The sequence below is a fragment of the Solanum stenotomum genome, chromosome 1 (assembly GCF_019186545.1).
Source record: "Solanum stenotomum isolate F172 chromosome 1, ASM1918654v1, whole genome shotgun sequence".
NCBI classification, from domain to species: domain Eukaryota; kingdom Viridiplantae; phylum Streptophyta; class Magnoliopsida; order Solanales; family Solanaceae; genus Solanum; species Solanum stenotomum.
In genome coordinates this window covers 12,698,959-12,725,387 of record NC_064282.1, presented here as the reverse complement: position 1 = coordinate 12,725,387, position 26,429 = coordinate 12,698,959, and the positions used below count along the sequence as shown (strand labels likewise).

At 33.2% G+C, this 26,429-nt stretch overlaps 2 protein-coding genes across 2 annotated transcripts; one reads left to right on the top strand and one right to left on the bottom strand.

Annotated features, from left to right (window-relative positions):
- The first annotated feature begins 328 nt into the window (after positions 1 to 328).
- LOC125865151 (uncharacterized) lies at positions 329 to 769 on the top strand. The gene has a single exon (XM_049545335.1). It carries the CDS (start codon positions 353 to 355, stop codon positions 767 to 769), a length of 417 nt encoding a protein of 138 aa, XP_049401292.1. The 5' UTR covers positions 329 to 352.
- Positions 770 to 9,464: 8,695 nt separating this feature from the next.
- On the bottom strand, positions 9,465 to 24,777 carry LOC125875486 (multisubstrate pseudouridine synthase 7). Its single transcript, XM_049556468.1, has 21 exons — positions 24,562 to 24,777; positions 23,320 to 23,398; positions 23,037 to 23,234; positions 22,728 to 22,942; positions 20,825 to 20,897; positions 20,494 to 20,550; positions 19,005 to 19,084; positions 18,854 to 18,916; positions 18,597 to 18,684; positions 17,670 to 17,772; positions 17,398 to 17,501; positions 16,932 to 17,005; positions 15,566 to 15,630; positions 15,270 to 15,442; positions 14,028 to 14,095; positions 13,835 to 13,895; positions 12,981 to 13,018; positions 11,386 to 11,454; positions 10,438 to 10,774; positions 10,029 to 10,131; positions 9,465 to 9,742 (listed from the first exon to the last, which is right to left on the bottom strand). Exons 1-20 carry the CDS (start codon positions 24,765 to 24,767, stop codon positions 10,102 to 10,104), a joined length of 2,181 nt encoding a protein of 726 aa, XP_049412425.1. The 5' UTR covers positions 24,768 to 24,777; the 3' UTR covers positions 9,465 to 9,742; positions 10,029 to 10,101.
- Between the last annotated feature and the right edge of the window lie 1,652 nt (positions 24,778 to 26,429).

Here is a 26,429-nt window from a genome sequence, read left to right as displayed (position 1 = left end):
ATGTGTTGTTACCTCTAATTAATTAAATATCAACCATGGAATTAAGCAAGAGAAAGATTCAAAGGAACGGCCTCATTTCTTGTCTTCCACTCAAAACGTGACTGGGTCTAACCTCTTTCTATATTTCTGATGCGACAAGAGAATATTTATAAAAATTTAATAAGGTAGCCAAAAGTCTACTGTAGAGAATTTCCATAAAGTTTCCTATTTGGTAGAATATTTTAATCTCTTCATCATTAGTGAACTTGTATAGAAATTTAATTTTGCAAGTTGAACTGACTTTATTGCCCAATCTGATGCTATAAAAGCCTGACAAAGGATATTTAGCAGAGCACCAATTAACAATTAGAAGATGAAAGCTTATGCAATTGCACTCATTGTCTGTGGATCTGTGGCAGCAGCCCTAGTTTTAATTTTGTGTTGTTTTTACAAAACTGGCCGAAAGAAAAAGAGCTCCTCAGTGACTCGAAATGTGACCGGTGTTTCTCCGGTTATTCCTCCGCCGCCAAAGCCTTTACCAGCGAATCGCGATGTTGAAAAGGGCGAAATTAAACCCAAGGACAATACAACAATGAGAGATGGTGGAATGGTTATTCTAGGTGCTGCTGCTGCAACAGTAGTCACGGCAACTGTTATCGACAGTGCTTACAGTGGAGGAGGTGGTGGTGATGGAGGGGGAACGAGTGCTGGCTGTGGCGGAGGAGATGGTGGAGGATGTGGAGGTGGGGGCTGTGGTGGTGGTGGCGGCTGTGGTGGATGTGGAGGTTAAAAGCAGAGGCGGGTGCAGTTTCACAACATCAAACTCATAAAAATCTTAAAAGTTGAATTCATGGAATCCGCTTCAGATTAAAAAGGAGTGAATTATTTCTTTGTATGTTTTCTACAGTGGCTACTCATGTTTTATAAGAATGTACTGTAAATAATTTTACATACCATGAGATTGGAGAAATAATTATCTTTTGGATGTGTATTAGATGAACTCATTTATAAATACAATTTTATCAATTATACAGAAAATGTAAATCGTATTAGATAAGTTTAATGGATAAACTCAATTAAGAAGGTATCGACAGAAAAAGTGATAAATTTATGACTTTCCTCGTGGAATATCATGATCATATTCTTGCCGGTTATTATTGGAAGGTATCTAAGACTTGTTAGTTGTCCTATTAGTTTTCAAATTATGACACGGTGTTAATTCGCCTAACTTGGGGCAGGAAATATGTCAAAGTCCTCTTGAGTGATCACATGTACAAACCCATTATATATGTTTTCAATTCGAGCAATAGAATTTGTCAATATAAGGTATTATTAGATTGAGTATAGTTACATGATTAAAAATCTGACCAATTAACCAATCAACAAAATCACAATATTTGATAGATACATATATTAATAATCTCGAGTAGAGTATTACTATCTTCATTCACTTTTAATTGTCATGGTTTCATTTTTTAGAGTCAAACGATAAGAACTTTGACTAACATTTTATGATGTATTTTTCACCATATTGATATGCAAAAAATTGCAATTTATAGGTTTTTTCATATAGTTTTTGAATATCTAATTTTTTTTATTTAAAATATCAAATTAGTGTAATCTAATTTAACTTTGAAAATTAGTCAAATTGACTTTCGAAAAGTGACATGACAATTAAAAGTGGACAGAGGGAGTAGAATGGAAAGATCCATTGAGATTAGTCACCTTTAACTATTAAACTATCACATGCTTTTTTTTCGATTATACAAATATTTGACCATTAATGAAATCAAGTTATACATGTAGATTGTAGGAAGTAGTAGCCATAGGAATTAAGCAGGAGAAAGATTCAAAGGAAGTGCCACATTTCTTGGTTTCCACTCAACTACAAACTCATGATGACTTTGAGATAAGGCCATGGTCTTGCCTCATTTTATTTTTCTGCTGCAATAAGAAAATATATACCACCTAAAATGATTTAAGGTAGCCAAAAGTCTACACTAGAGAATTTCCACCAATTTTCCAGGCTCTAATTATTTGGTAGAATCTTCTAATTTTATCGAGTTAAGGGTTAAAATAAATAAAAGCGAACTGCAATATTGAAAAAGGTGATATTAAACCCAAACAACACATTTTTTCTTCAATTTTTTTTTAATTAAAATCGCTGATATTTTAATTAATTTATTTTTTGAAGAAATCGTAGTGGGGGAAGCGATTTTTTAAAGATTTTTTTTATTGACAGAGTTAACGGGGTTAATTTATGTGCAAGGATGATTTGCCCCTTGTAGTTTAATTTTTTTTTTATAGGCTGTTTATGCTTTTTGAAGGAAAAAAGTGGGCTTTTTGACTCCGAACTTCAATTATAAAGATCAACTTAAATAACTCTCGATCTAAGCAAATACATTAAAATAGAATTTCTCAATTCTAATAGTATAGTAATACTTGTTCAACAAGCTTCTATAAAAAATGTTACTTTGATTACGCAGTTTGGTGCTATAAAAGCATGTAACAGCCATTCTTGTGGATTTCTTATGGCAGTCCTTAAGATTAGATATCTATGTGCATGAATATGGTAAAGACTTCCTATGATACATTGAGCAAAATGAAATAATTTTTATGTAATAAAAATCCTTTTAGTGACTTTTATTATTGTAACGTAAAAATTGAGTGATCATTAAAGAAATAATTAGTTGAAGTGTGTATTGTATTTGTGATCATTTTGTCATGCAACGATATGTAAAATAGTGCTTCCTCAAAGTCGCATACGATTTATCTCACTCTTACTCTTTCAAATTTAGTAGTTTAAAAAAATAATGTCATCTTTTTAAATATAAAAATAATTTAACTTTGACCAAAATAATGTTATCTTTTATCATGTTTTATATCCATATAAATAACTAAGGACTTGTTGCTTATAAAAAAAAAATTGATTTTATTATTAGAGATCGAAAATGACATGGGGTAAGTTCCAACAACAAAAAAAAAACCCAACTTTAGAGTATTGAATCTGAAATATACCTTAAGACTCATTTTATTTCCAAGTTGTAGCCATCCATTTTGCTTTTTCAAATTTGATTGGGTTTATATTTTCGTTGTTGCTCCAATATTTTTATCGTGGAAATTGTTGAGAATATAATCAAATAATAAAAGTGTGCTCTCTCTAACAGCTTAAACTTTTAGATGAGATGGTCACACACTTCAACATGGTATCAGAGCAGGCAAAGGTCCTGAGATCGAATCTCACCGCCACCCAAATCAAAAAGAATTTCCACGTGCTTGGCCCATGAAAAAAAATCAGGCCCGCATGTGAGGGGACGTGTTGAGAATATAATCAAATAATAAAAGTGTGCTCTCTCTAACAGCTTAAACTTTTAGATGAGATGGTCACACACTTCAACAGAAATAACACTATGAGTCCCTTTTTTGGTGATGGTCTTGAAGCGGAAAGAGTTTTGTTGGCCATTATTGGTGCTCCAAGTCGATGGTAGATTAAAGATTGATATTTGTACGTATAGAACAGTATACGATACTTGTAATATATAGAGTATTATTTTTGCCGCCATTTACATTGTTTGTAATTGGTGAGAAGAAATTGTTAAAGTTGTTTGGGAAATCAATTAAAGAAATTCATGAGTTATTGTAGTTCAGTAGAGTGCACATTACTTCTCTTGTTGTTAATGATAGATTCTCTTTTAGATAAAAAAAAATATTCTTGAAAACATATTATTCACATCAATATATTGAGATATTTAACCAACACTATCGTACTTTCAATTTTAGGCATATGATCAGTTGTAGGTTGTAGTTTTGGAGCGGCGGTTGCTCCACAAACCTTCAAAAAGGACTTTCAATATAATATTAGTAGTTGGATTCAATGATATGAACCACGAGTGTCACTCAGATGGTAAGCGCTAGGAATTTACATAGATCATAGTCGGTTTGATTTGTATTTTTATTAAAAAATAACTTAATCAATTATGTCAATTTATTAAATTTATAAACTAACAAAAAAAATTGGTTCTCTTTTCGATTTTAGATGGTTCTTTCGAGTTTTTTTTTTGTTATTTTATAATTATATCATGATTGAAAAAGAGATTAAATTGAAAAGGTTATTATCTTTGATCGTGTGATTTAATGTAGAACTCGAATTTCCAATTGGTGAGGCATCTGATTCCATTTTCAAGACACTTGAATAAGGAGAATTGAAAAAAAGAAAAGAAAAGATGTACAATAACATCTCAAAGACGGTGTGTTAGGAAAATATATCAAAAACTCACGAAAAGAAAGGTCATGAGTACTTTAGACACTTGAATAAGGAAAATTGAAAAAAAGAAAAGAAAAGATGTACAATAACATCTCAAAGACGGTGTGTTAGGAAAATATATTAAAAACTCACGAAAAGAAAGGTCATGAGTACTTTGGAAAAAAATAAAATCGATTCGATTTGGCTTGGCTCAAACCTTATGGTAGTGGATTTGCGTCACTAAGAGAGCAAAAGACTGGAGTCGACAATCTTAGGAAGGAGTAAAAATACAATAAAAATAAAATATGAAGATAACATTATTTCTGATAACAAATTAATGTTTTATTTGCATAAATGTCAAAAACGTCCTTGATTAAAACCTTTTCTATGTTCCACTTGGGATATATATAGTTTATAAAAGACATAGGAATATAATTGGCTCTTGGATTGTACTTGTATTTTTGTCTTTTGAACAAAGGAATTAAGATGTTTTAATTTGAAGTACATAAATGATAAACATATAGTTCATGTTGTAGTGTAAAAAGACATTTATATAGAGCTTTTAAAATATATATTTAGATAATAATGTACATAATATTATTTTATTTTTTAAAAAAAGGCAGACAATTTATAAAAAATTCCTAAATACTCTTATTAGTGTTTTAAATATATCCAAAATTAGTGTTTAGAAACTATTACGTTAATAAAAATCAAGATTAAAAGGTCTATATGCAAAATTAATAAAGAATAAAAGAGATGGTGAAACTAATTAACTACATATTTAACTCACACATATTTAAATAATAACAGTCCTAAATGGACTACCTTGAATTTACTTGAATTAAAATTTACATTAATTTGATCATGCTTGAAAATAATAAAAACTTTTCAGGTTTGAAAATAAAATAAAATTACACGTTTCTAAAAGTTACCATATTTGGTATTTTGGTTTATTAGTTTAGGAAACTTTTTCATAAACCATTTCCAAAAAAATAAATAGGAAAGCGTAATTTTTCTACGTACATATATCTTCTCTTCGATCAACTTTCTTTCTATCAAAATTCAGCTTTTATTAATTAGTTTGTTCATTGTTACGTTACATTATGAACACAGAGAAGGATAAGATGTTGGAAAAGTCCCAACAACAACTTCTTCGGGCTGCAATGTTGAAGAAGCGCTATGCACATATAATCGTGAAGTCCCAACAAGAAGTTCTTGGCGACGCATATGATGAGGAAGAGATGAAGAAGAAGGCTGCATTGTGGGATAAGCAATTGCAAGAAGAGAAAGCCAATTCGAAGAGGGAAAGAGATAAAGATAGAAAGGCAGCGAGGATCGCCATTGAAAGCATCAAAAGAACTGTTAGTTTTGGCGATGATCTTCAAGCCGAAAGAGATTTCTTGACCATCATTGGGTGCAGGGGCCGTTGGTAAGTGTTTGATGAAACGTGAATTCTTTTTTTGTTCGATTCTACTTCGTTTTCAAAAAATAATAATTTGTTTTTTTGTTTTTGTTTTACGTTCTTTTCAAAAATAAAAATAAAAATTGTTAGTTGTTTCTACTTAGTTTTCCAAAAAAAAAAAAAGGTTTTTGTGTTTTTATTTTACGTTCTTCTAAAAAAAAATTGTTGGTTGTGTTAGTTGTTTCTACTATATTTTCAAAAAAACAAAAAGTTATTTGTGGTTTTTATGATGTTTATACTTCGGTTTTCAGAAAAAAAGTGTTTTATTGTTCTACTTTTTTTTTTTTTCAAGTTTGCGTTGTTTTCTAGTAATTAGTTTAGAAATACATGGTAGTATTTCATATGTAATGTCAAATTAGGTTGAAGTGGAAGGATTCTTTTAAGGGGTTAGATTAACTAGGCTTTGATATATATATGTTAAGTTGTGATATAGACACAATATGGTATATAGCTTTCAGTCACGAATTGCTTTTGAATGGTTGAATTAACGTGATAAACCTTTTTCCGTAAATCTTAGTATATACTATACTTGTGTAGTGGATTTAGGTATGAACTTCTTTTGTGTGTATCGGACAATCTGTTGGACGTTATTACACACACAACACTTTCTCAACCCCAAGTCTATGTGATGGTTTAGTGCTGCACTTGTTAGGATTGCTATCATGGGTGAAGTAGAAGCCTACCCTGCTTTACTACCTCCGCTACAGTCTGCAGAAGGTTTTAGTTTTAGATTCGAAGTTAGTGTCTTGTGATTGGATATAGAGTTGATAATATAGATCAATTATTGGCGAGGGAGTGAATAACGCAATTAAAAGGACAGGCAATGAGCCATGAACTTACAATATATCTAGGGTAATGGAGATGCATATGAGCTAAATGCTAAATCTATCAAATTAAAGTATATCACAACATACGAAAATGAGCTTAAATATATCTATTATGTGTGAATACCATGCACCAATTGACCCGTTATGTCCTATGTTGCGTATCCCCAGGTCCCAATGAGTGAGCCGGTTGGAGTCTCATGAGTTCCACCAAGTAATTGAGGACTATATTTCTACTGTTAAACTAGGATCTTGGTTACTTAACTAAAAGTCGAAGATTAATGCCTTTGAATGACTTTTTCAAAATATCCACGCTCACTTTCAGTTGGGGTTAGGTCATACCTAATTCATGATAGTAGTAATATACTCGTACAGTACCCTTCATTAGACTTGATCCTCTTCTCCCCGTCACACATTCCGAAGACAGAGAGTTGGCACATTTCAGTTGGTCTAGCCTAAACCAATGCCTTGCTATGGAATATCTAAGATTCTAAAAAAAATCAAAATATTTTTCTATCGTTAATTCAGTTGTTCAAGGTAACGTGATTGTGCTAAGAATGTGACTTGTCTATGATCGTAAAGTGATGGCAGGTCATGCTGATCCATACCAAAAATAAGTCTTTTAACTCCGCCTGTGTTTTGTTTGTAATGTAACACAGCCGGTCCCAAGCCCGGATAAAGGAGGAGGGTTTATTTATAAGCTATGGCATGTTGAGAGATTTTGGCTTCACTGTCTTTGTCTGAATTCAAATGTTTTTAATGAAATTTCATTCAAAAGAAAGAAGGGAGGATAAAAACCCATTTAAGAAAGAAATGAATGAATAAAATGTCTTATTTTGTTGCAACTTATATATGTTTTGGCAGGATGTTTTGGTTATTTTTCTCATGAAATTATATTAACTTTCTTAGCTTTAATTTTAGTAGATTGTTTTAGTTATTTGATCCATAAAGTATACCTCCCTTTCTCCTTCAAAACTTATATTACTCATCACTAACATATAGTAATATTATTTATTAGCATGCCTTTTTGTTTCTCAAGTACAAAATTTCATCAAAACAGTTTCATAATATATAAATTAAATGCTGATTTTCCTTTTTAACTAAAAAATATTATAATTGCGATGAGTAAAGAAAACACAATAAATGAAGTGTTTTTTAGAAATGTAATATTCCATAGATTTTGGTGCTAGGACAGGGGTGAGGGGTGAATTGATGATATGAGCGGATTAAGTGTGTAATCTATGGGTTTAATTAACTTAATTGTTTTTGGCTCAAAACATAATATAATATCTATGTAAAAACTACTAAAATTTGACAAATTAATATCAAATTTTAAACTCCTCAATCCAAAATAAAATTAATTTAGTATTAATTAAGAATCTTAAAAGTTGGACACTTTAGATACGGATGTCATTGATTTTTTATGTGGTTTTTTAAAATATATTTATCATATATATGTGATTTTTGAAAAATACTTGATAAGGGCTACACGCGTAATGTGTGTGTCCAAATAAATATATATATATCTTTTTGCCCTTATACTAAATTAAATTATTTTATTAATTTAAAATTAAATAATAACATATTTATCTTCTCGTCTTTTTTCAAAAAATATTTTCCTCTTTTGTTTTTTCTTACTTAATTTGCATAAATTTAAAAGGTCATAAACACTCTGCTTAAGAAATATCAATGCACAATTGTGAAACACTGAAACTGAAACTGTTGCTGGAGAATTGTAAGAGTTAATTGTAATCATGAAATGTGTTAATATTAAATGTGAATCCATTTTATGTTTTAGGCCAGAAACACATTACTCGCAGTGTTGCACTGTAGCAATTTTAAATGTAGTAAAAATACCATATCATGTACGATTTTCAAGAAATTCAAAAGCTTTAATGAATTTTAACATCTTAATGAATCCCACAGTTATATCTATATTTAGAGATAAAAAAACCAGTAATTGCTTCATCAGAATCAGCTCCTATGGATCTCTCAACTACGTTTATAAACCCAGAAGATAATAATCCTTATTAAACAATAGCATAAGGACATATCAGTTACAAATATTTTTACTTCTCTTGGCATTTTTCAATACTGAGAGCCTGCAATGCTACATTGAAGAATCCAAAAAGACATGATTTTACATTANTTCAAGAAATTCAAAAGCTTTAATAAATTTTAACATCTTAATGAATCCCACAGTGATATCTATATTTAGAGATAAAAAAAACCAGTAATTACTTCATCAAAATCACCTCCTATGGATCTCTCAACTACGTTTATAAACCCAGAAGATAATAATCCTTATTAAACAATAGCATAAGGACATATCAGTTACAAATATTTTTACTTCTCTTGGCATTTTTCAATACTGAGCCTGCAATGCTACATTGAAGAATCCAAAAAGACATAGATTTTACATTAAACATTATATTTCAAAGACAAATTGAGAATATTCATTTAATAAAATCTATTTAATTGTATTTTTTTTCTTAATTTCATAGTATCTCTTTCTTACTATTTTTAAGTCGATTCTAAAGAGATGAATAACTAAACTAAACTTATTTGATTAATTCATAATTTGTTTTTTTACAAATGATTAACCAAGTAAACTGAATTAAATGAACTAAAAAAATCGATTGTGACATTTATTTATCTTCTGAATATTATTTATCTTCTGAATATGCACAATAATATTAGTAATGATTGAATGGACACTAATTCAGAAAAAGATCAAGAAAAAGTAAAATACTGAAAAATAAAAGAAAAAAAACACTATAAATTTTAGAAGTTTGATGGAGCAGTGTAAAAGTAGGAAGTACCTAAACACAACATGACGATATAAGTTAAATTTAACAGATTAAAATTAATACATTCCTCTCATCCCGCTCCGTTTTTCATCTTGTAATTTTTACGTGTTTACTTCTATACTTCGAACCCCCTCAACAAAAATCCTGGCTCCGTCACTTACCATCTAACATAAGGGATATATCAAAAACACTGTTTACATCAAACGTATCTCTTCCAAATAGTGGTGCATATATCCGATTCAAATGGCTCTTTACATTCTATTACAGATTTGCTAATACTATATCATCAGCAAGCTTATCGAAAGGTGAATAGTAGTACAATGAAAGAAACTTGAAGCACTATAAGCAAGGGCGGAGACTGAAACTCATGGCTAATTTCCTTTGCAACATCACATTGATCCTGGAAAACAATGTTCCCCGAAACCTGCAGATGTTTATTTATTCTTCAAAATTTAACAAGAAGATAAAAAAAAAAGCGAGAAGCCAGCCTCATGCAAGTTTCTCAGTCAATTTCCTTTGATCCTAGTAATTTCAATTAACAAGGTTTCTGTTACCCTCATAATGGGCAAGAAATCAGAGAAGGGGTAGGCCAGGGCACTGCTGATGGTACCATTTTGTTTGGCGAATCTTTTTCAAAAAGGTACTGCCTATAATAACATATAACAATTTGCAATTCAAAAGCAAAAGCTAAGAGGAAAAGAAACCCTTACCATCTAACGCAATGGTACTTAGCAAAGGTAACCACTTCAAAAGCCAAAATTTTCTTTGTAGACGAGCGTTTGCTTAATCATTTAGTGACTTGTGAAATGCAACCTGCATAGCGAGTACAAAATATTAGCTTTCATCCATGCACTGCACCAACCTATCAATATGTGCAATATGAAGAAACAACATATTTCACGCTAGGTCAGTGAAAACGGACAAAGTCAGCAGCAGTTGTTAAACTCACTGACTCACATATTTCTTTTGTAGTTATTCCCCCTCCCCCTCAGGTAAGTTTAACTCTTCCTATGTCAGCATAAAAGGTTTATCAAGATAATTTTTTGGTGGGAGAAATATTTGCTTATGTTATTGATTTCGTCACAAGATAAATGGTAAAAGTATTGTCAATTAACATACAGAAGTGGATGTTTTCAGCAGCTCCCTCACAGCCATAGTTGCATAGCAAGAAGCTGGTAGTGTAAAGCTCAGCTTGAGAGCCATCTGGCTCTCCTCAGCATTACCACCACTCTGAGATTTCTCTGATTGCATCCCTGCTTCATTGTTAATCTTTTCCTCACACATTTTTCCAGAAAGCATGTCGCCACCTACAGAGATAGCTGAAGAGTCAGCAGGAAGCTCTTTGCTTCCATTGGTCGGGTCCTCCTCTCTGCCCTTGCTTTTCACTGACTTGGCAATGACATCAAAATCTGTCTCAGCCAGAGGTATAGTTCCATCAGTGTAACTAAGCAATTCCCTACAAAAACATAAATGCATTCAAAAGGACGAAAATGGAAGCTTCTTGTCCAATACAACAATAAGTTACAATCCCACGTAGATGGTTTGCGTATCAAGGGTGGGGCGAGAATCAGAATTCTAAAGAGTGTATTCAAAAGAAACATTTTTTCAAACTGGCATATATTACTCAGATCAGTCACCAAATCACAATTAAACCTCTGATACAGAGTTGCAGTTTACAGAGATCTAAATTAATTTTATAAAGTGAGGTGCATTCATTATGATAGAAGTAGCAAAAGTACCTATAATGTTGAACTACATTCATATTGATAATTATAATGAATAAAAATATTTAATTTAATAATAATAAGAGCAGTTGACAAAATTATTATTGGTTTTTTAATCTAGTGGTGGAAAAAGGTGATCTCCGAGGATCCACACATGAATGAACTGACAACTAAAAGTTTGGAGAAAAAGGCATCTTGACAAGTCTTTTCAGATCCAGGTCGAAACAAGATAAGTGACAAGTCCTTGGGGTTCTGAATAGAATTCAGCAAACCTGGGAAGGATGGAACAACGTGACAACGGAGAAGAACTGAAACTAGATATGTGCCACCATGTCTGACCTACCATTCAAAATCCTTCGGCTTTTGAAACACACGTCTGTAAGCTCCAGTCATATTGGTTATGGAGAATTCTCTGCAACAAAGAGGAGGACAAGCCCCAATAGTAAGTAAAGGATAATTCCGTTCTCATCCATAACTTCAGACTTCAGTCCATTCTAGGGTTAATGATAATGAGAGCATCCCATAAATATCACCTTTTCTACATATGAACTCCTTTTTACTTTTTTTTTGTGCAAGAAATTTATTATACTAAAGAAAAATAAGGCCACTGTATAGCAAAGATAAAAGTAAATCAGATTGCATCAAGGTAGGAGGAATGATTTAGGCATGGTCTTTTAGCGATAACTTCATACATGGTGCTTTACACCTCAACAGCACATTTAACAGACTTCCGCAGGAAGTGAGCATGTATTCTCGGTATCACGCAAGTGAGTAGACAGAAGAATGAATTTCCTTAAACATGCCTAGCAATGATTTGATCATCAGACGTTCTAGGTAGATGGAATCGCTGATTGGACAGTTCGGATTGGTGTCGCAACCGAATTGACGATTGCCAGGCAAAAATGTGATGTTGCTTAGATTTCAAGAAGCAAATCATGGTGGGGACAAGGAGCTTGATCAATGAAGAACTCTTTACCTGCTTCTTGATCGATGGACCGTTATAGCACATCGTGTAATGCTCTAAACAATAGGTATTCTAGTCATTAATTTAGTGGCTCCTATTCATTCATGGAACATGAATTGTTTCTGGTAGATTAGAGAAGGCCACAGAGAATGATATAAAGCTGATTTGTCGCTGACAGACATGTCAAGGGTCAAATTATTAGTTACAGATTCAGGGAAATACCGTGCTCGGTGGTTATTGAAGATGTAATATTCTTTAGTCTGAATTTCCCAGACTAAGATGATCCAATCATCGAAAATTATGTCGGAAAATAACAGGTTTGAAATTGAGGAAGGACGGCAAGCAATCTCCCAGTTGATTTTTAAGTGTTGTGTACCATTTGCCCTCCCTGAAATATATATATATATATATTTTATTTTATTTTTTGAGGGGGGTGGAGGGGATTATAATGAAATTGAAATACAAGGCAGATGGGTCAGGGGAGAGCAATGGAATGAAAAAGAAAAAAAAAAGCATATGCAATGTGATATTAGGGAAAGCAACAGAAGAGAGAAAACTCTTAAATTGGGTGGAGAATAAAGTTTTGGACTTAGAAATTTTTTTGGAGGAGCCATGAGGGTTACAAAGAGGGAGCAATAGATCTCTTATCAGATAGAGAGCATTGGTGGAGAGAAGTGAACAGCGAGGAGAGCTACGTGGAATGATAAGGTTGAAACAGTAATAGTCGAGAGGACTGTACCAAAGATGGAAAAGGGACGAAAGAGATGACTGTTTTTGATACTATGTGTCTTCTATACATAGTATATGCGTTGTGTAGCTAGCTACCAAGCTAAATAACAGTTTGTGATTTCTTGTACCATATAATGCTGACGTGACGTGCATTCTAAAGAGAATTTACTTACAAAGAAAAACATCAAGCAACTAATGAAGAAGTGGATGAATTATTCAAAATTAGAGAAAAATGTTTTACTCACTTGATCTTATGTGCAGTCTCTGTCAAGCTGATACCATCCTGACCAGTAATGATAGTGTGTTAGAACGGAACAAAATAAAGAGAGTAGACACGAATAAATTTAAGAACAGCAACGACAGTCATCACAAGTGGACTGGACAAAGGTTAGTGATAACTTCACATGCAAATCTTTTTAAATTGTTCTACTTCCCATTGTACTTCAAAATTTAAACAAGAAGCTAAATGCACATCATGAATTGCAAAACATCATTATATGAATTAGAATATGATTAGTTGCCATCGTAGAAGAATGTTAATAATCCTAATATGAAGTTATGATTGCCACTTTAGGTATACCGAAAACCATATGAGACAGTGAGCCCAATTCTGTTCGGCTTTGCATGCTTTTTGGTTAAAGCACTTGAGATGCTGTTCAGAAAATATAAATAAAGAGTTGCAGATAACCAATTTCACTCAGGGAAAGAGATTAAAAGGAAAAGGTTGTGCAACTTGGCAGCAATTTCTCCGACAAATCTAAAAGGCAGATTGATGTTCAGCTAGAGAGGAACAATCCACAGAGAAAAGGAAAAAGGATGTTTAAAGAAACAAGAGCCTGTTAAATAGGAGTCAAGTCCTTGTTCATAGCTACAGGTCTATTCCTCCTCAGCACTAGCATGGCATGGTACTGCCAAACCCATCTAGTTTCAAATACCATGTAGTTTCTTTCTTCATTATGGAGCAAACACCTCCCATCCCTCACTGCATTTCTCTTTCAATAATGTACCACCAAATCACATAAGAAGAAAAAGTAGTGATTGGCAAAGTATAATCGGATACAGGTATCACAAGCTCAGCCTTTAGATGAAGAAAAAATACCTTTTGTGCTAAGTCACGGTAAACTTCACCAATGTCATTTGATGGATAAATAACTCTAGACCTGCCATTATAATATGTCTCACAAACAAGAGCAAACAAAAACTCAAAAGAATATTGTAATCACTCTATTATCTTATCATCCGAACTAGAGTTATAATATCTCCTGAACTAGCACTATATTATCTTATCTTACCCAGGCAAAGGTAGAAGTACGTCATCAATGGTATATGTACCAGATTTAAGGTCTTCTTCATTTATAACCTGTCAAACAGAAAATATCGCTCGACTTAATAAGACGGATGAGAACTGCTCACAGAAAAAAAGCAAAGGTGCCAAACAACTACGCCTCAAGACCAGGGAATGCGAGGAAACTCAATATAGAAGAGGCACAACAAGAGCAACGTTTTTTTAATCAATTTAACTTCTCCCTAACCTCTTAGGAACCTCAGTAGGAACTAGGCATGAGAGTGAAGCCACTATGTGTACTTTTTAACATTTAAATTAATATAGACGCAATTTTAAACATCAGAAAAGAACTACTCCCCCCATATCATAAGTAACAGATAATTGATAATCATGCAGAATATATAGCAAGCTAACACCATCAAATTTCACCATACAAATGGATAAATGGTGGTCATCCAGGTCACCAAGTTGCATATTGCATCCTCCTCTTTTTCAGTTATATAGGGATTTAGGTAGCAACATGCAAGTAGAAGATATAGGAGAGAAGTATTGAAAACACCCCTGAACTTGGCGTGAATAGTTCAGGGATGAAACTAATAATTCACCCCAAGTTTAAGGGTGTTCTCAATACTTCTCTCAAAATATAGAGAACTTATAATACTTCTTATTTTGTAAAACGTTGGCCTGAGATGAGTTTAAATGGCAAAACATGGTCAATGAGGATTCATATAGCCTGCCCCTTCTTGTTTGGGACAGAGGCATAGTTGTTGCATAAAGATTTAGCAGTTGGCCCTCTTAAAGTCAAAATGCAGTAAGCCACTAACCATCCTTGCAAGTAAGTTCATGATATGATATGCAACCTGCTTTAGAGCACCCTGTAATTCTCAACCTTAATGGTAACTTTACCAATCAAATGAAAAGTCAAAGTGATTAGGATGTATCCCTTTCGTTATTTCATTTGGACATATTCTATAAAACATACTATCAGGGGAGAACATTTGTACAAAATTTGGGATTGTTTTGAGCTTTATCAAGCTGGAGACCCGGAGAGTGAGCTAGGTAGCTAAAAGGTCTTTTGTGTAATCTAATTAGGGGTTCTTGTTACTATGTCGTCGGAATATGAAATGTGAACTCTGCATAGAGTTGGAGGGAATACATATGAACCCATCTGCCATGCAATGTTTTTCATATAAACTCTTTGCTTAGAAATTTAGAACAGTTCTTGTACTTGGATAATCCAGATACCAACCTTGACTGGTATATTTCTTTCTTCAGGAAGATCAGTCTCTGAGATCTCATCCATATTGCTATAATCATCCATATTATTGTCTTTCACGTCTTCACATTCAGCAACAAAAGATTCTTTCACTTTATACTCTTCTTTTGAATACACCAAATCTCCCAACACAACTTGGTCAAACCCTATGATATGGGGCAATGAAAATGTATGAGAATCATTGGCACACCGAAGCACCCATAACCATAAGTACATTCTGATCAACATATATACGGAAAAATAGTTAATAGAAGTTGAATAACGCAAACCATGCTTTTGCACTCTCATGCTTGCCGCATGGTTCCAAAGATAACTTTGATAGCTATGAACATACCTAAAAAGGAGAAGATCTGTATCATTATAAAAGCTCAAACTTGAAAAGTTATGCATGACTCTTTTCTGTACTCCCAATGCTTTAAGCCCCTTAAATCTCATGATCAATTGATGTTTATGGCATTACACTCTTGGAAGCAGGTAAGAAGCTGTAGAGTTCTATGAAACTGAATAGCTTTTCAATTACTAGAATGTTTCACCTTCTTTAACTCCACAGTTCTCGTTTAGAGTTGAGCCAATGATTTCACAGTATTTACCTTAAGACCCAATGAGTTATGCAGTGAACTATATCGTCAGAGGTTTGATACATAAACAGAAAAAAGTAAAGGATTTTGGGATCATACAGCACTAGAGAAGTTGGGCACAGAGAAAAACTTTTCAAGAATTTACATACAAGTAATTTCAGAAGGGTTTCTTCCTGAAATATTCATCAAGCATATCTTTCGGACACGTCCTTGTGGAGGGTATAACTAGAAGGATCTATCAAATCAAGGGCTCGGATAAACAAGCCCCGCATATATACTGAATTTGTTCGAGGAAGGGGATGCAAGAGGAAAGGTGATCATAAGTTGTGATTTTCTTTGTTTAATTTTCTACAAGGATTTACTTTCCTGAGTTAAAAGAAAGAGAGATTTCAAAAATGGAAACACAAGAAAAACAATTAAGGGCCTTAGTGTAACAACCCTAATTTAATTAGAGGTTATTTGGTAATTGGGTTCGCCTGACTGGTGGTGTGTACTTGGGTGTCAATCACGTCTAGAGGGTAGTTTGGGATGTGACTCTTAGACTATTCACGTCTTTTTCATGCTCATGTGTTTTCTTTTTTCCTTGTTGGGGAGAGGGGGGTGTGAGGGATGTGCAAAAGCTTGGGAGGAATATATTTTTCTAGATGAAGTTGCCTTATGGTGACACCCATCTAGCAAGCGGATACCTAGTATGGGTAAAGAAATAATAACTGCTTTAGCAGTAAGAAAGAAGCTTTGACTTGAAACTAACAGTAGTTCAACAAAACTGAGGAGCAGGCACACTGACCCTACTATTTCAGAGCTGATAACTCAACGTCTTTGAAGCACCTTGATCAGAGAGCTCAGGAAAAGGATTATCAAAATGCAAATCTCAGGTAGATTCAACGCAAAGACTCAAGGGAACTGACTAGGAAGAATGAGTTGCATGTATTTGCACTTTATTGTTTCACCTTTTTTTTTGATAAGGAACTTTATTGTTTCACCTTTCAATCACTAAATTTCAGATAAATATGTAAAGTACAAGAAGAAAATAGTGAATCCTACTATGAAGACTTACATCATTCGGAGAGTCCTGGGTATGGCCTTCAGAGCTTGTAGATAGTTTCCAGGAGATCTTTTCAGGCACTGCAACTGAATAATGTTGACAGGAAATGTCAATTGTAGAACATAAACACACGATCTCATATCACAAATATTGCTTAATTATAATAAAATTGGAACAAAAATATGACCTGCTCTATCCCAGAGAAACTCAATTACTTTGGGAAGTCAAGGACAGCACAAATAATGCAAAGCAAAAAAAGAATAAAAATAAATTAAAATTTTAGGCAAACTTGGATTATTGCAAGTCTTTAAATGGTGACGCCCATCATGAGCAAAACATTAGCTTACTTTTGGGATGTCGGACTTACATAGGTGTAATAATAGAGGCTAACTTCAACTTCTTTTTTTTTTAGAAATTACAGACAATAACTAAAGGACTCAAGTGTGGGATAAATTTAATGTTGTTCACTGGAACTTACAATTGCCTTTTCAGCAACCAGATAACGAGGTAACTGCCTTAGAGTCCCATCAATGTCACCACTTTCCTTGTAATACTCCCTTACTGTACTGATGGCATTCTTCTGTATTCAAGGTTAAAGCTAAGGAGAACAATTCTTTCCTACAGGCACACATAATACAGAATATTTTTTATTAAAAATATGTTGGGGAAGAGGACTTTCATGTTTAAGGGTTGAGAGACAGTGAAAAAAAAAAAGCAAAATTATGGATAAAGTGAAATAGCAAAGGATATCCCCTTCTCTTGGATCAAGAATCAAGCTGACAGCAGCTTTCCATTCTCCACACAATAATGCAGCTCCAATTAGATGTGTTGGCACAGAACTGCTGCCAAACCGCTACATCATTTGCATAGACAACAAGATGAACATAGCCATCAAATTCATGAAAGATTGGTGACTTTCACAGTTTCACTTGCCAATCAAAATAAAAACTCAAGCTTAGCAATAAAGGAGTTCCATATTTTATTTCCAATTAAGAACTTCACTAAATCCCTCGTCAAAATCCAAAGAGAAATGAAGAGCCAAGAAAAATTGAAAGAATATCAAGCAGCCAACCAACAATAACCAGAAAATGTTATTATATGTGAATCCTGATCTGCCTTGATTATGTTGAGTACGGGCTTCTTGTTGGTGATTACAATGTCATGCAATGCACGACTAAAGATAAGCTCAAGCAAGCAGTAATTTCAAAATTGTAGCTCACATTTACCCCACATACTGACATACTTATGAATTAATTATACAATCAGGGAACCATAAGCGTATATGAGCAAGACACTGGAAAATGAAGAAAGGAAGATCATTAGTGAGTTTCTCCTAAAGCAAAATAAGGTCGGAGGGATTCCAGGAGTTTCTGTAAAAGCTCTTCTTTTTTCAATGAGAAGGTAAAAAAAAATTATATGTATTCACTACCCAAACTCTAGAACAGTCACAAGAAGTAATTAAAATGTACAGAACAAAGAGTTCCCAGCCCTCTTAAGTTTCACAATAATTCTAAGACACAAAAATAGCCTCTGGATCTTCAAAGTTAGCCTCTGTAAAAGCTCTTCTACAAAGAGATTCTTCCGAAGAACAACAAATGGACAGCCTATACTGGATTTAAAGAAGAGTTAACTTATCCACCAAAACCAAGATAAAAAGATCTGCATATTACGACGTACCTGTAAGCCAAAATAGTTTATAAACCCATGTTTTCCAAGGGCAACTGCTGATGCTTTAATTATATCCTCAGACTCTGCTGACACTCCCCTGTAAGGATTTCAGTTCCAGCCGACCATATAACAGGTCATACAATCAGCAAACTTTACAGCCATACTTCAAAAGAATAAGGAATATGAGCAAAGAGAGGAAAATGACATTCATGTCCCATATGGAGCCTCACAAGAATGGACAAATGAAATATTCAAACATAGTATACCTAAGTGTTATAGTAAATCGGTTCCCATAAAGCTGCCCAAGCAGAAGCCCTTCTTTAACATGGCTGTAATATCAATAGGTCAGAAACACTTTTCATCAAAGAGAGAGAGAGATTGTCATAAGACCTAAGAACACAGAGGCGTTGATCTCACCAAAAGTCACCAACTTTGATACCAATCAATCTTTTGTTGAGAGCTGCTAATTTACTTGCTTGTTGCTTGAAAACAGTTACCTATATAGTGAAAAATGTGAGAGTTTAGTGATAGAAAGAGATATCACTAAATATGTATACCCACATTGAAAAAGAAAAAAAGGTGCTGTTGTGTGAAATAGAAAGTATCTAGGTGAAGGACAACTGATACACCAAGCAATTTGTGGCACCAGAGCTGGTTTAAAACATTTTTTTCTGGTCAAAACAGATGTGAAACTAGCAAAAGTAGCAATTTCAGTTCATAAAATGGATGGATATCAACTTAAAGACAGAGAAACGAATTGAGAGATCATTGCAGAACCTGGAAAATCATGACTATAGTGGTTAATTTATGTTGCCAGCTTAGAAGTTGTTGAGTTTTAAGTATATCCAGTCAAGTGATAGCAGTGTTTTTGGAAGCGCGAAGCGGAAAAATGTGACGAGGGTTTGCTTCGCTTAAAGCATGAAGCAAGAAACAAAGTGCGCATTTCATTGAAGTGAAGCTTATTTTTTGACAATTTAAAATTAAGAAGCGCTATACCCTCGCTTTGCTAGCTTTTTACAACTCAGAGTGATAGTGGGACAAGTGAAAAAGAGTTTCGGGCCATAGACCTTCAAATAGCAGATTGGTCAGCACAAAGTAAACAAAAAGGAGAAGATATTAAGGAATGCTACCTTGAAAGCTAAATGTTAGCAAGTCTTCATACAACACCAGAAAATCAACAAAACTTTTACCAGAAACCACACAAACCAACTACTATTCCACTCTGGTTTATTAAAGCATAAGCAATAATACTACTAGTCCTACAACTACTTTTTTTTATAAAGAGGTAGTCCTACATTAACTACTACTAACTAATAGGCAAATTTCACTATTGTGATTTAAGAGAAGTTAGAATGCAAGAAAAATCAGGAAAACACTAAAATAATAGCATAAGCACAATTCACAAATTCTGTGTCAACTTACTGGAAAAAACTTTTAAATAAAGTACCATAAAAGCATGATAAAGCTTAAGATGACAAGCATCTAAAGACAGAACTCAAACCAACATGCTCAAACATGACCCATATCAAAGGAAATCATTTCCTTCATTTTTCGCAATTGTGATCCCCCATCATTCCCTTTTCTCAAACAAGAAAAAGGTCTTATTCACTCAACATCGCGTTGGAGTTCCAAAGTCGCAAGCAATTGTGTTTATTAAAGAATAGCACAACGACGACATATAATTAATATAATCCCACAAGTGGGGTCTGGGAAGGGTGGTGGATACACATCCTTGCCCCTACCTTGAGAAGATAGAGAGGTTGTTGCCGAAAGACACTCGGTTCAAGTATTAAAGAGAAACACATGACATCAAAAAGTTGACCAGATGACAAACCTATTAATTTTTACTCCTAAACAAAGATGCAAGTAAATAGCGAAGAAAGAAAAAGATGACCAGAAAACGTACCCTCTGAATTGAAACAGCACGCTTATCTTTAGTACCAGCAAATCCAAAGGACCTAAGCTGCCAGATCAGCCATAAAATCAGCCATAAAATCAATCATATACATGTTGTCTTACAACTTTTATATATCAAACTGTCGATAATGCAGAACTAGTACTTGTAAGTTGCAACACACATCTGACAGCAATACAAACACTGGATGAAGTGTTTCCTTTTAAATATTTCTTGTTTAAACTCAGGTATCGATTAGAAAAGGTAGCAAACATATGCGAGAGAATATTGGTTTTGAAACTAAACGAAGTAAGTTCAATCTAGGAAATTGCATGTCACCAACCTGAACGCCAAGCATCTTTGCGATAACGTTTAAAGCTTCCTGTGTATCCTTATTCTCCTTGAAAAGATGAAACCTGAAATTTAGATTTTGCAGCAACAACACCCTTTCAGATACTATTCAAGAGCAATATGATGTTAAACAACGCCATGCTTTCTAAAACCATGAAGGGTAGTGAAAAATATAAGAAATTTATCAAATAAGATTATTAAGATTTTTATCGTATGATCTAAGTAAGGAAATCAGAACTTAATACATACTACATAACATTTACAGCGCAACAAGAGTAAGGAATTAATGTTGGCCTGTTTCATTGAATCATATTTGTCTTCATTCCAACGAATATGTAAACTTTCCTTGCCAGCAGAATGGGTAAATAGGAAAATCAAAAGAAAGAGAAATTCAGCACTCAAGCTTGTTGCTAGAGTGGAGACAACCTTCCAAAGGCATACTCCTCTAACTAACTTGATGATAATCCGACCTGCTTGGGTTGCAACCAATCGTCATTGTTAAGAAAATGATTTGTGGGCCTGACGCAAACCCAAAAGCTAGCTCATGGTGGGGATTATCTAAGACACTTCAAGAAAGTGACAGTTCATTTGCTCAACCAATGTGGGTCACTCAAACATCTCCCTGCACACTCCAGATTGAACATCTAGCGCATGGGTAACATAATAGGTGGGCCCAATTCCAATATTGAGTAAATCAAGAATAAATATAGATCTTGCTCTAATATCATTCTTTGTAAATACGGAAAAAGTTTTAAATCCCTATAATTGTGTAATCAGGAGAGGGAATTAATTTTCTTGATTACTTGTAAACACCATTCAACTCTCAACATGTTTGAATAAACAAGCAAGCAATACATTCCTTGACTTCACATTCTTCACCAACATCATATTCTACAACTTTAAATATCAGAAGAATGATCATTCAAATTCTTAGTAACTAATCATTACTTGGAACATATGAAATAGGAGATTGTTCCATAGAGGTGACCGTGACACCGCATATAGTATTGAAAGAAGACATTGACTACACCAGTTCTATGAAGTAGGAGATTGTTCTAGACTATAGCAGTTCTATGAAATAGGAGATTGTTCTAGACTATAGCAGTTCCATGAAATAGGAGATTGTTCTAGAATATAGCAATTGCAGTCACTCAATAAAGATGTTCGCCTCAATTTTAGAATGGTGATGGGGAAAGAGGTGAGTCATTTTACAAGAGATTCATGGTCTTACACCCCCACGAATGGATAATGATCTTTACTTTGTCGTATCAATAAAAATGAATGGGTAAAAGATATAGGAGAAGAGAGGGTGGCCAACCTTTACTAGTAAAGGAGCTTCTTGTTGTAGCACTCAGTGTGATAGCATTTAGCAAAAGTGAACAGAGATTACTAATTTATAGAAGTTATTAGCAACTGGAAGAATCAAAATTGACTGGATCTGTTGATATGCTTACGAGATTGATGTTACTAATCTTAAATGAATAATTGGATTTTGCTTGAGAATTACTTTGAAGATGCTTCTTTGACACCCTCTTGGAGAGTTGTTTGAAGTATCACTCAAAAATAGTTTGACTACTCCAAAATGTATTACTAAAGAATTCTTCTTTTCCAGATTATTTGATTTCTCTATGTAGTTAATTTATAAGACTATATATTCAGAACATACTCAGTAGTCCAACAAATGTGCAGTATGAACTTCTTGAATGAAGAAAATAGAGACCATTAATCTTTCCTTGATAACTAGAAAACCTATCTTTGTATGTGATGCAAAAAATCTACACAGAACACAATAAGCTAAAGATGCATCAATGCTGTAGATTTGTATGAATAAAGTACCTTCTCAAAAAAAAGATCTGAATGAAAAAGTAGAGGCAAATGCAACAACTAGAGTTTACCTGAGGAACTTGCCAAGATGTCCTGGCCAACTGTCTGAACCTCTACTGTCATAACGTTTATCATCTCGGTCTTTCCTTTTCCTAGAGGATCTACCCCTTCCATTATTCCTGTCGTTATTCAATCTCACACGAACACACTTTGATTGGTCCTCTACTCCATCAACTGTATCGGTTACAAGGAATTTTAATCTTTCCTTGAAAAAGTTATGAATTGCCTGAAAAGTATTAACATATCAGATATAGGATACTTCCAAAAGGAACCATATGAAACCAAAAGAAACAACGAACGAGCACGTGATAAGGACTAACAGTCCGATGGGATTTATCTGAACTTGATGAAAGGACGATGGATTCATCACTGACATCAGCCCCAGAATTAAGTTCATCAATAAAAGCTTTAAGCTTGTCAGCATCAGAATTGCCAGCGAGAGATCTGAAAGATTCTATCTCTGTCACATAACTTCTATTCAGTTGGTCAGATATATTCACAGCCTTGTTCTCTGAACACTGGAGAGAGAGATTGGCGCATATCATAAAGCAATTTTAAATGAACATAAAGGTCACTAAGAAGAAATTAAGGTCAACTTATCACCTCCTTTGGAGCCTCCAACGAAGTCAAATGAACAACATTTTCATCTAAGTCCACCTCATTTACAATGAAGTCGGAGTACCTAGAAACAAAACAAAGCAACCACAAAGATGAACCCATTTTCCTAAAATAAGCAAGACAATTCCCCAAACCCAGCTGCAGCTTTCAAGAATGCCCAAACAATTTCAAATTAAACTGTTTGTACCTTTAATTATAGCACACTCATGGTGGAAATATAAACAAAACCACAAAACAAAAGTTGCTTGAATTATCAAGAACATGCATATAGATTTCAACATTGAAGATACCTCAAGTTTATGACTTCCTAAAATATTTTCTTTAGATGGTAATTGTCTTTGTATATGTACAGATCACACACTTTAATAGGACAAGAAAACACTTGACTCTAACTTTCGAGTTACAGAAAATGCAATTCCCTCAATGGGTGGTACAACAAATCAATATGAACTTAAACTTCTTTAGCCAAAAGATGAACTTTCAGGTCTAGGCATTCTCAAGTAATATAAACCACATCTCTAAATGATCTCCAACGTTTTACTCTAAGACCAATATATACAGAGAAAGAACATAATTCCCAACTTATCTTTCCTCTTCAAAGAATTCCCTTTACATGAGTATTACTCTATTTACCAATTCCAACTAATGATACACCCCATTTGACGACTCATCCCAATGCAAATACATACTCATTATCTAGGCATTCTCAAGTGATATAAACCACATCTCTAAGTGATTTTCATCATTTTACTCAAAGATTTGGTATAAAGAAATTGAAATCAAGAATTGGGATATAAAGAAAGAACACATTCTGTAATCAAGAATTGGAAAGAACACATTATGTAATCAAGAATTGGGATATAAAGAAAGAACACAATATGTAATCAAGAATTTGGAAAAATAAATTGTAATCAAGAATTGGAATATAAAATTGGAACGACTTCCCAACTTATCTTTCCTCTTCAAGAATATCAAGAATTGGGATAAAATAGGTTTCCCAACTCATCTTTCCTCTTCAAGAGTTGGGATAAAATAGGCTTCCCAACTCATCAAGAATATCTAGAATTGGAATAAAATAGGTTTCCCAACTCATCTTTCCTCTTCAAGAATATCAAGAATTGAAATAAAATAGGTTTCCCAACTCATCTTTACTCTATAACCAATTTCAACTATTGCAACTGCAAATACATAACCAAGAAACTGTCACAGAAAAAAGAAAGAAAAGACCTCTGCTTGAGGATGCCACGAAAGCCAGGGAGGTTGGAAATGTAGCAAGAGATACCCACATCAGATTCATCCATAGTTTTCATAGTAGCAGGCAAAAGGGTGTGTTCAAGAAATCTGTAGTAGTAGGGTTTAAGAATGTTAGGCAAAACGGTTTTTGTTAGTAGCAGATGATGACGCCTCAGTTTAGAACAGAGGGTTTTTAACATTAGTAGAGAAACCTAAGTACACACAAAACTCAACAACTTATATATAGAGAGTAAATTAATTCGCTTCAGTGGTCGCTCCAAGTTTTGTAAAGTTAATTTAATAAATTAAAGTGTCAAATTAATATGGGACAAATAAAATGAAATTGAGGGAGTATAAACTATATAATTTTTAAGGTATATAGCGATTTTTCGAGGTGTAACTTTTAACTTTTTTTTTGTGGTGCTATTTTTAGTATTGTGTTTTTAATTATTATTTTTATGACCGTGAGGTCCGAATCAATTTATATATATATATCTTTGATTAAATCTTTTTTTTTCATAATTTGGATATGATAAACATGTTCCTTTCGGAATTAAATAAGCGTTGATTGGATTATTAAATAACTAATGACATATTTTAGAGAACTCAATGTGTCTTTAAATTAATGTTATTAGTTAAAATATTATATAACATAAAGTAACAATTCAAAAAGTTGACATATTGCGACTGATAATTATAAATCTAATATCAAATATGAAAGTAATGAATCAATTATCCAATAGCATTAACTACAACATGAAAAACAATCATCATGCAATACATATACAACGCAATCCATGAGATGATGTGATGGACGCATTCCATAACAAAATATGACTTGCTAACAAATGACATCAAAATATAATTCATAATAATACATGAATTAATCTTTCATACATAATATGTGTACAAGTAGAACACAATCTAAGTAAATTTCAAAGGAAAAAAAAATAACAAGTGTCACCATTAAATAAATAATAATAATAGTCGAAAAGCTCATTATTTATTCTCAGTGTATTGAAATCAATGATAAGGCTTATTAAAACATAAAATAAAATGTCAAATTGATACAATTATTTCAAATCAAAACTTAAAATCAAAATAAAATGCCATATAAGTGTATAATCTACACCAAACTTTGTTAAAACATACTCTTATACGTTACTTTTATAATATAATTTTAAAATACGTAGCATACAATATATATATTTTTTTTTATCTATACTATACTTGTGGTTGTAGATTACTTTAGAATTTTTGCATTTATCATGCATATATAATGACCTTCGATTGATTAAAGCAACAATTATGTAGTATACAAGGATGTGGAAAAGTAATAATGAGTATGACAAACATAACATTGTGATATTATAAGAGAAAAAACATAAAGTCACCACTAAAGTTGTTTCGAATTTTCATAAAGACACTTTAACTCAGATATTCAATACTTTTGTGGGTGCTAGGACGTCCTCAAAGTTAAGATGTCTTTTTAAAAATTCGAAATAACTTCAGTAGTGATTTTATGTCTTTTCTCTATTATTTTAAACAATCTATAATTATTATCGAAATGATTTGATATTTTATCATCCTTAACATATATAAATTTTGAAATAATGACATCATTAAAGTCAATAAAACACATATGATTACATGTAATTTTTTTTGAGAAAATGACATAAATAGTCTCTTAACTATAGCTAAAATGGTCTCAACTATATACTTAACAAATTTAGTCCTTTAATTAGTCAAAACCTTATCAGCTTTGGTCCTTTAACTATACACTTACCGATTTTAGTCCCTTAACTATAGGTTTATCGATTTTAGTCCTTTAAGTATTCAAAAACTTATCAGGTTTGATCTTT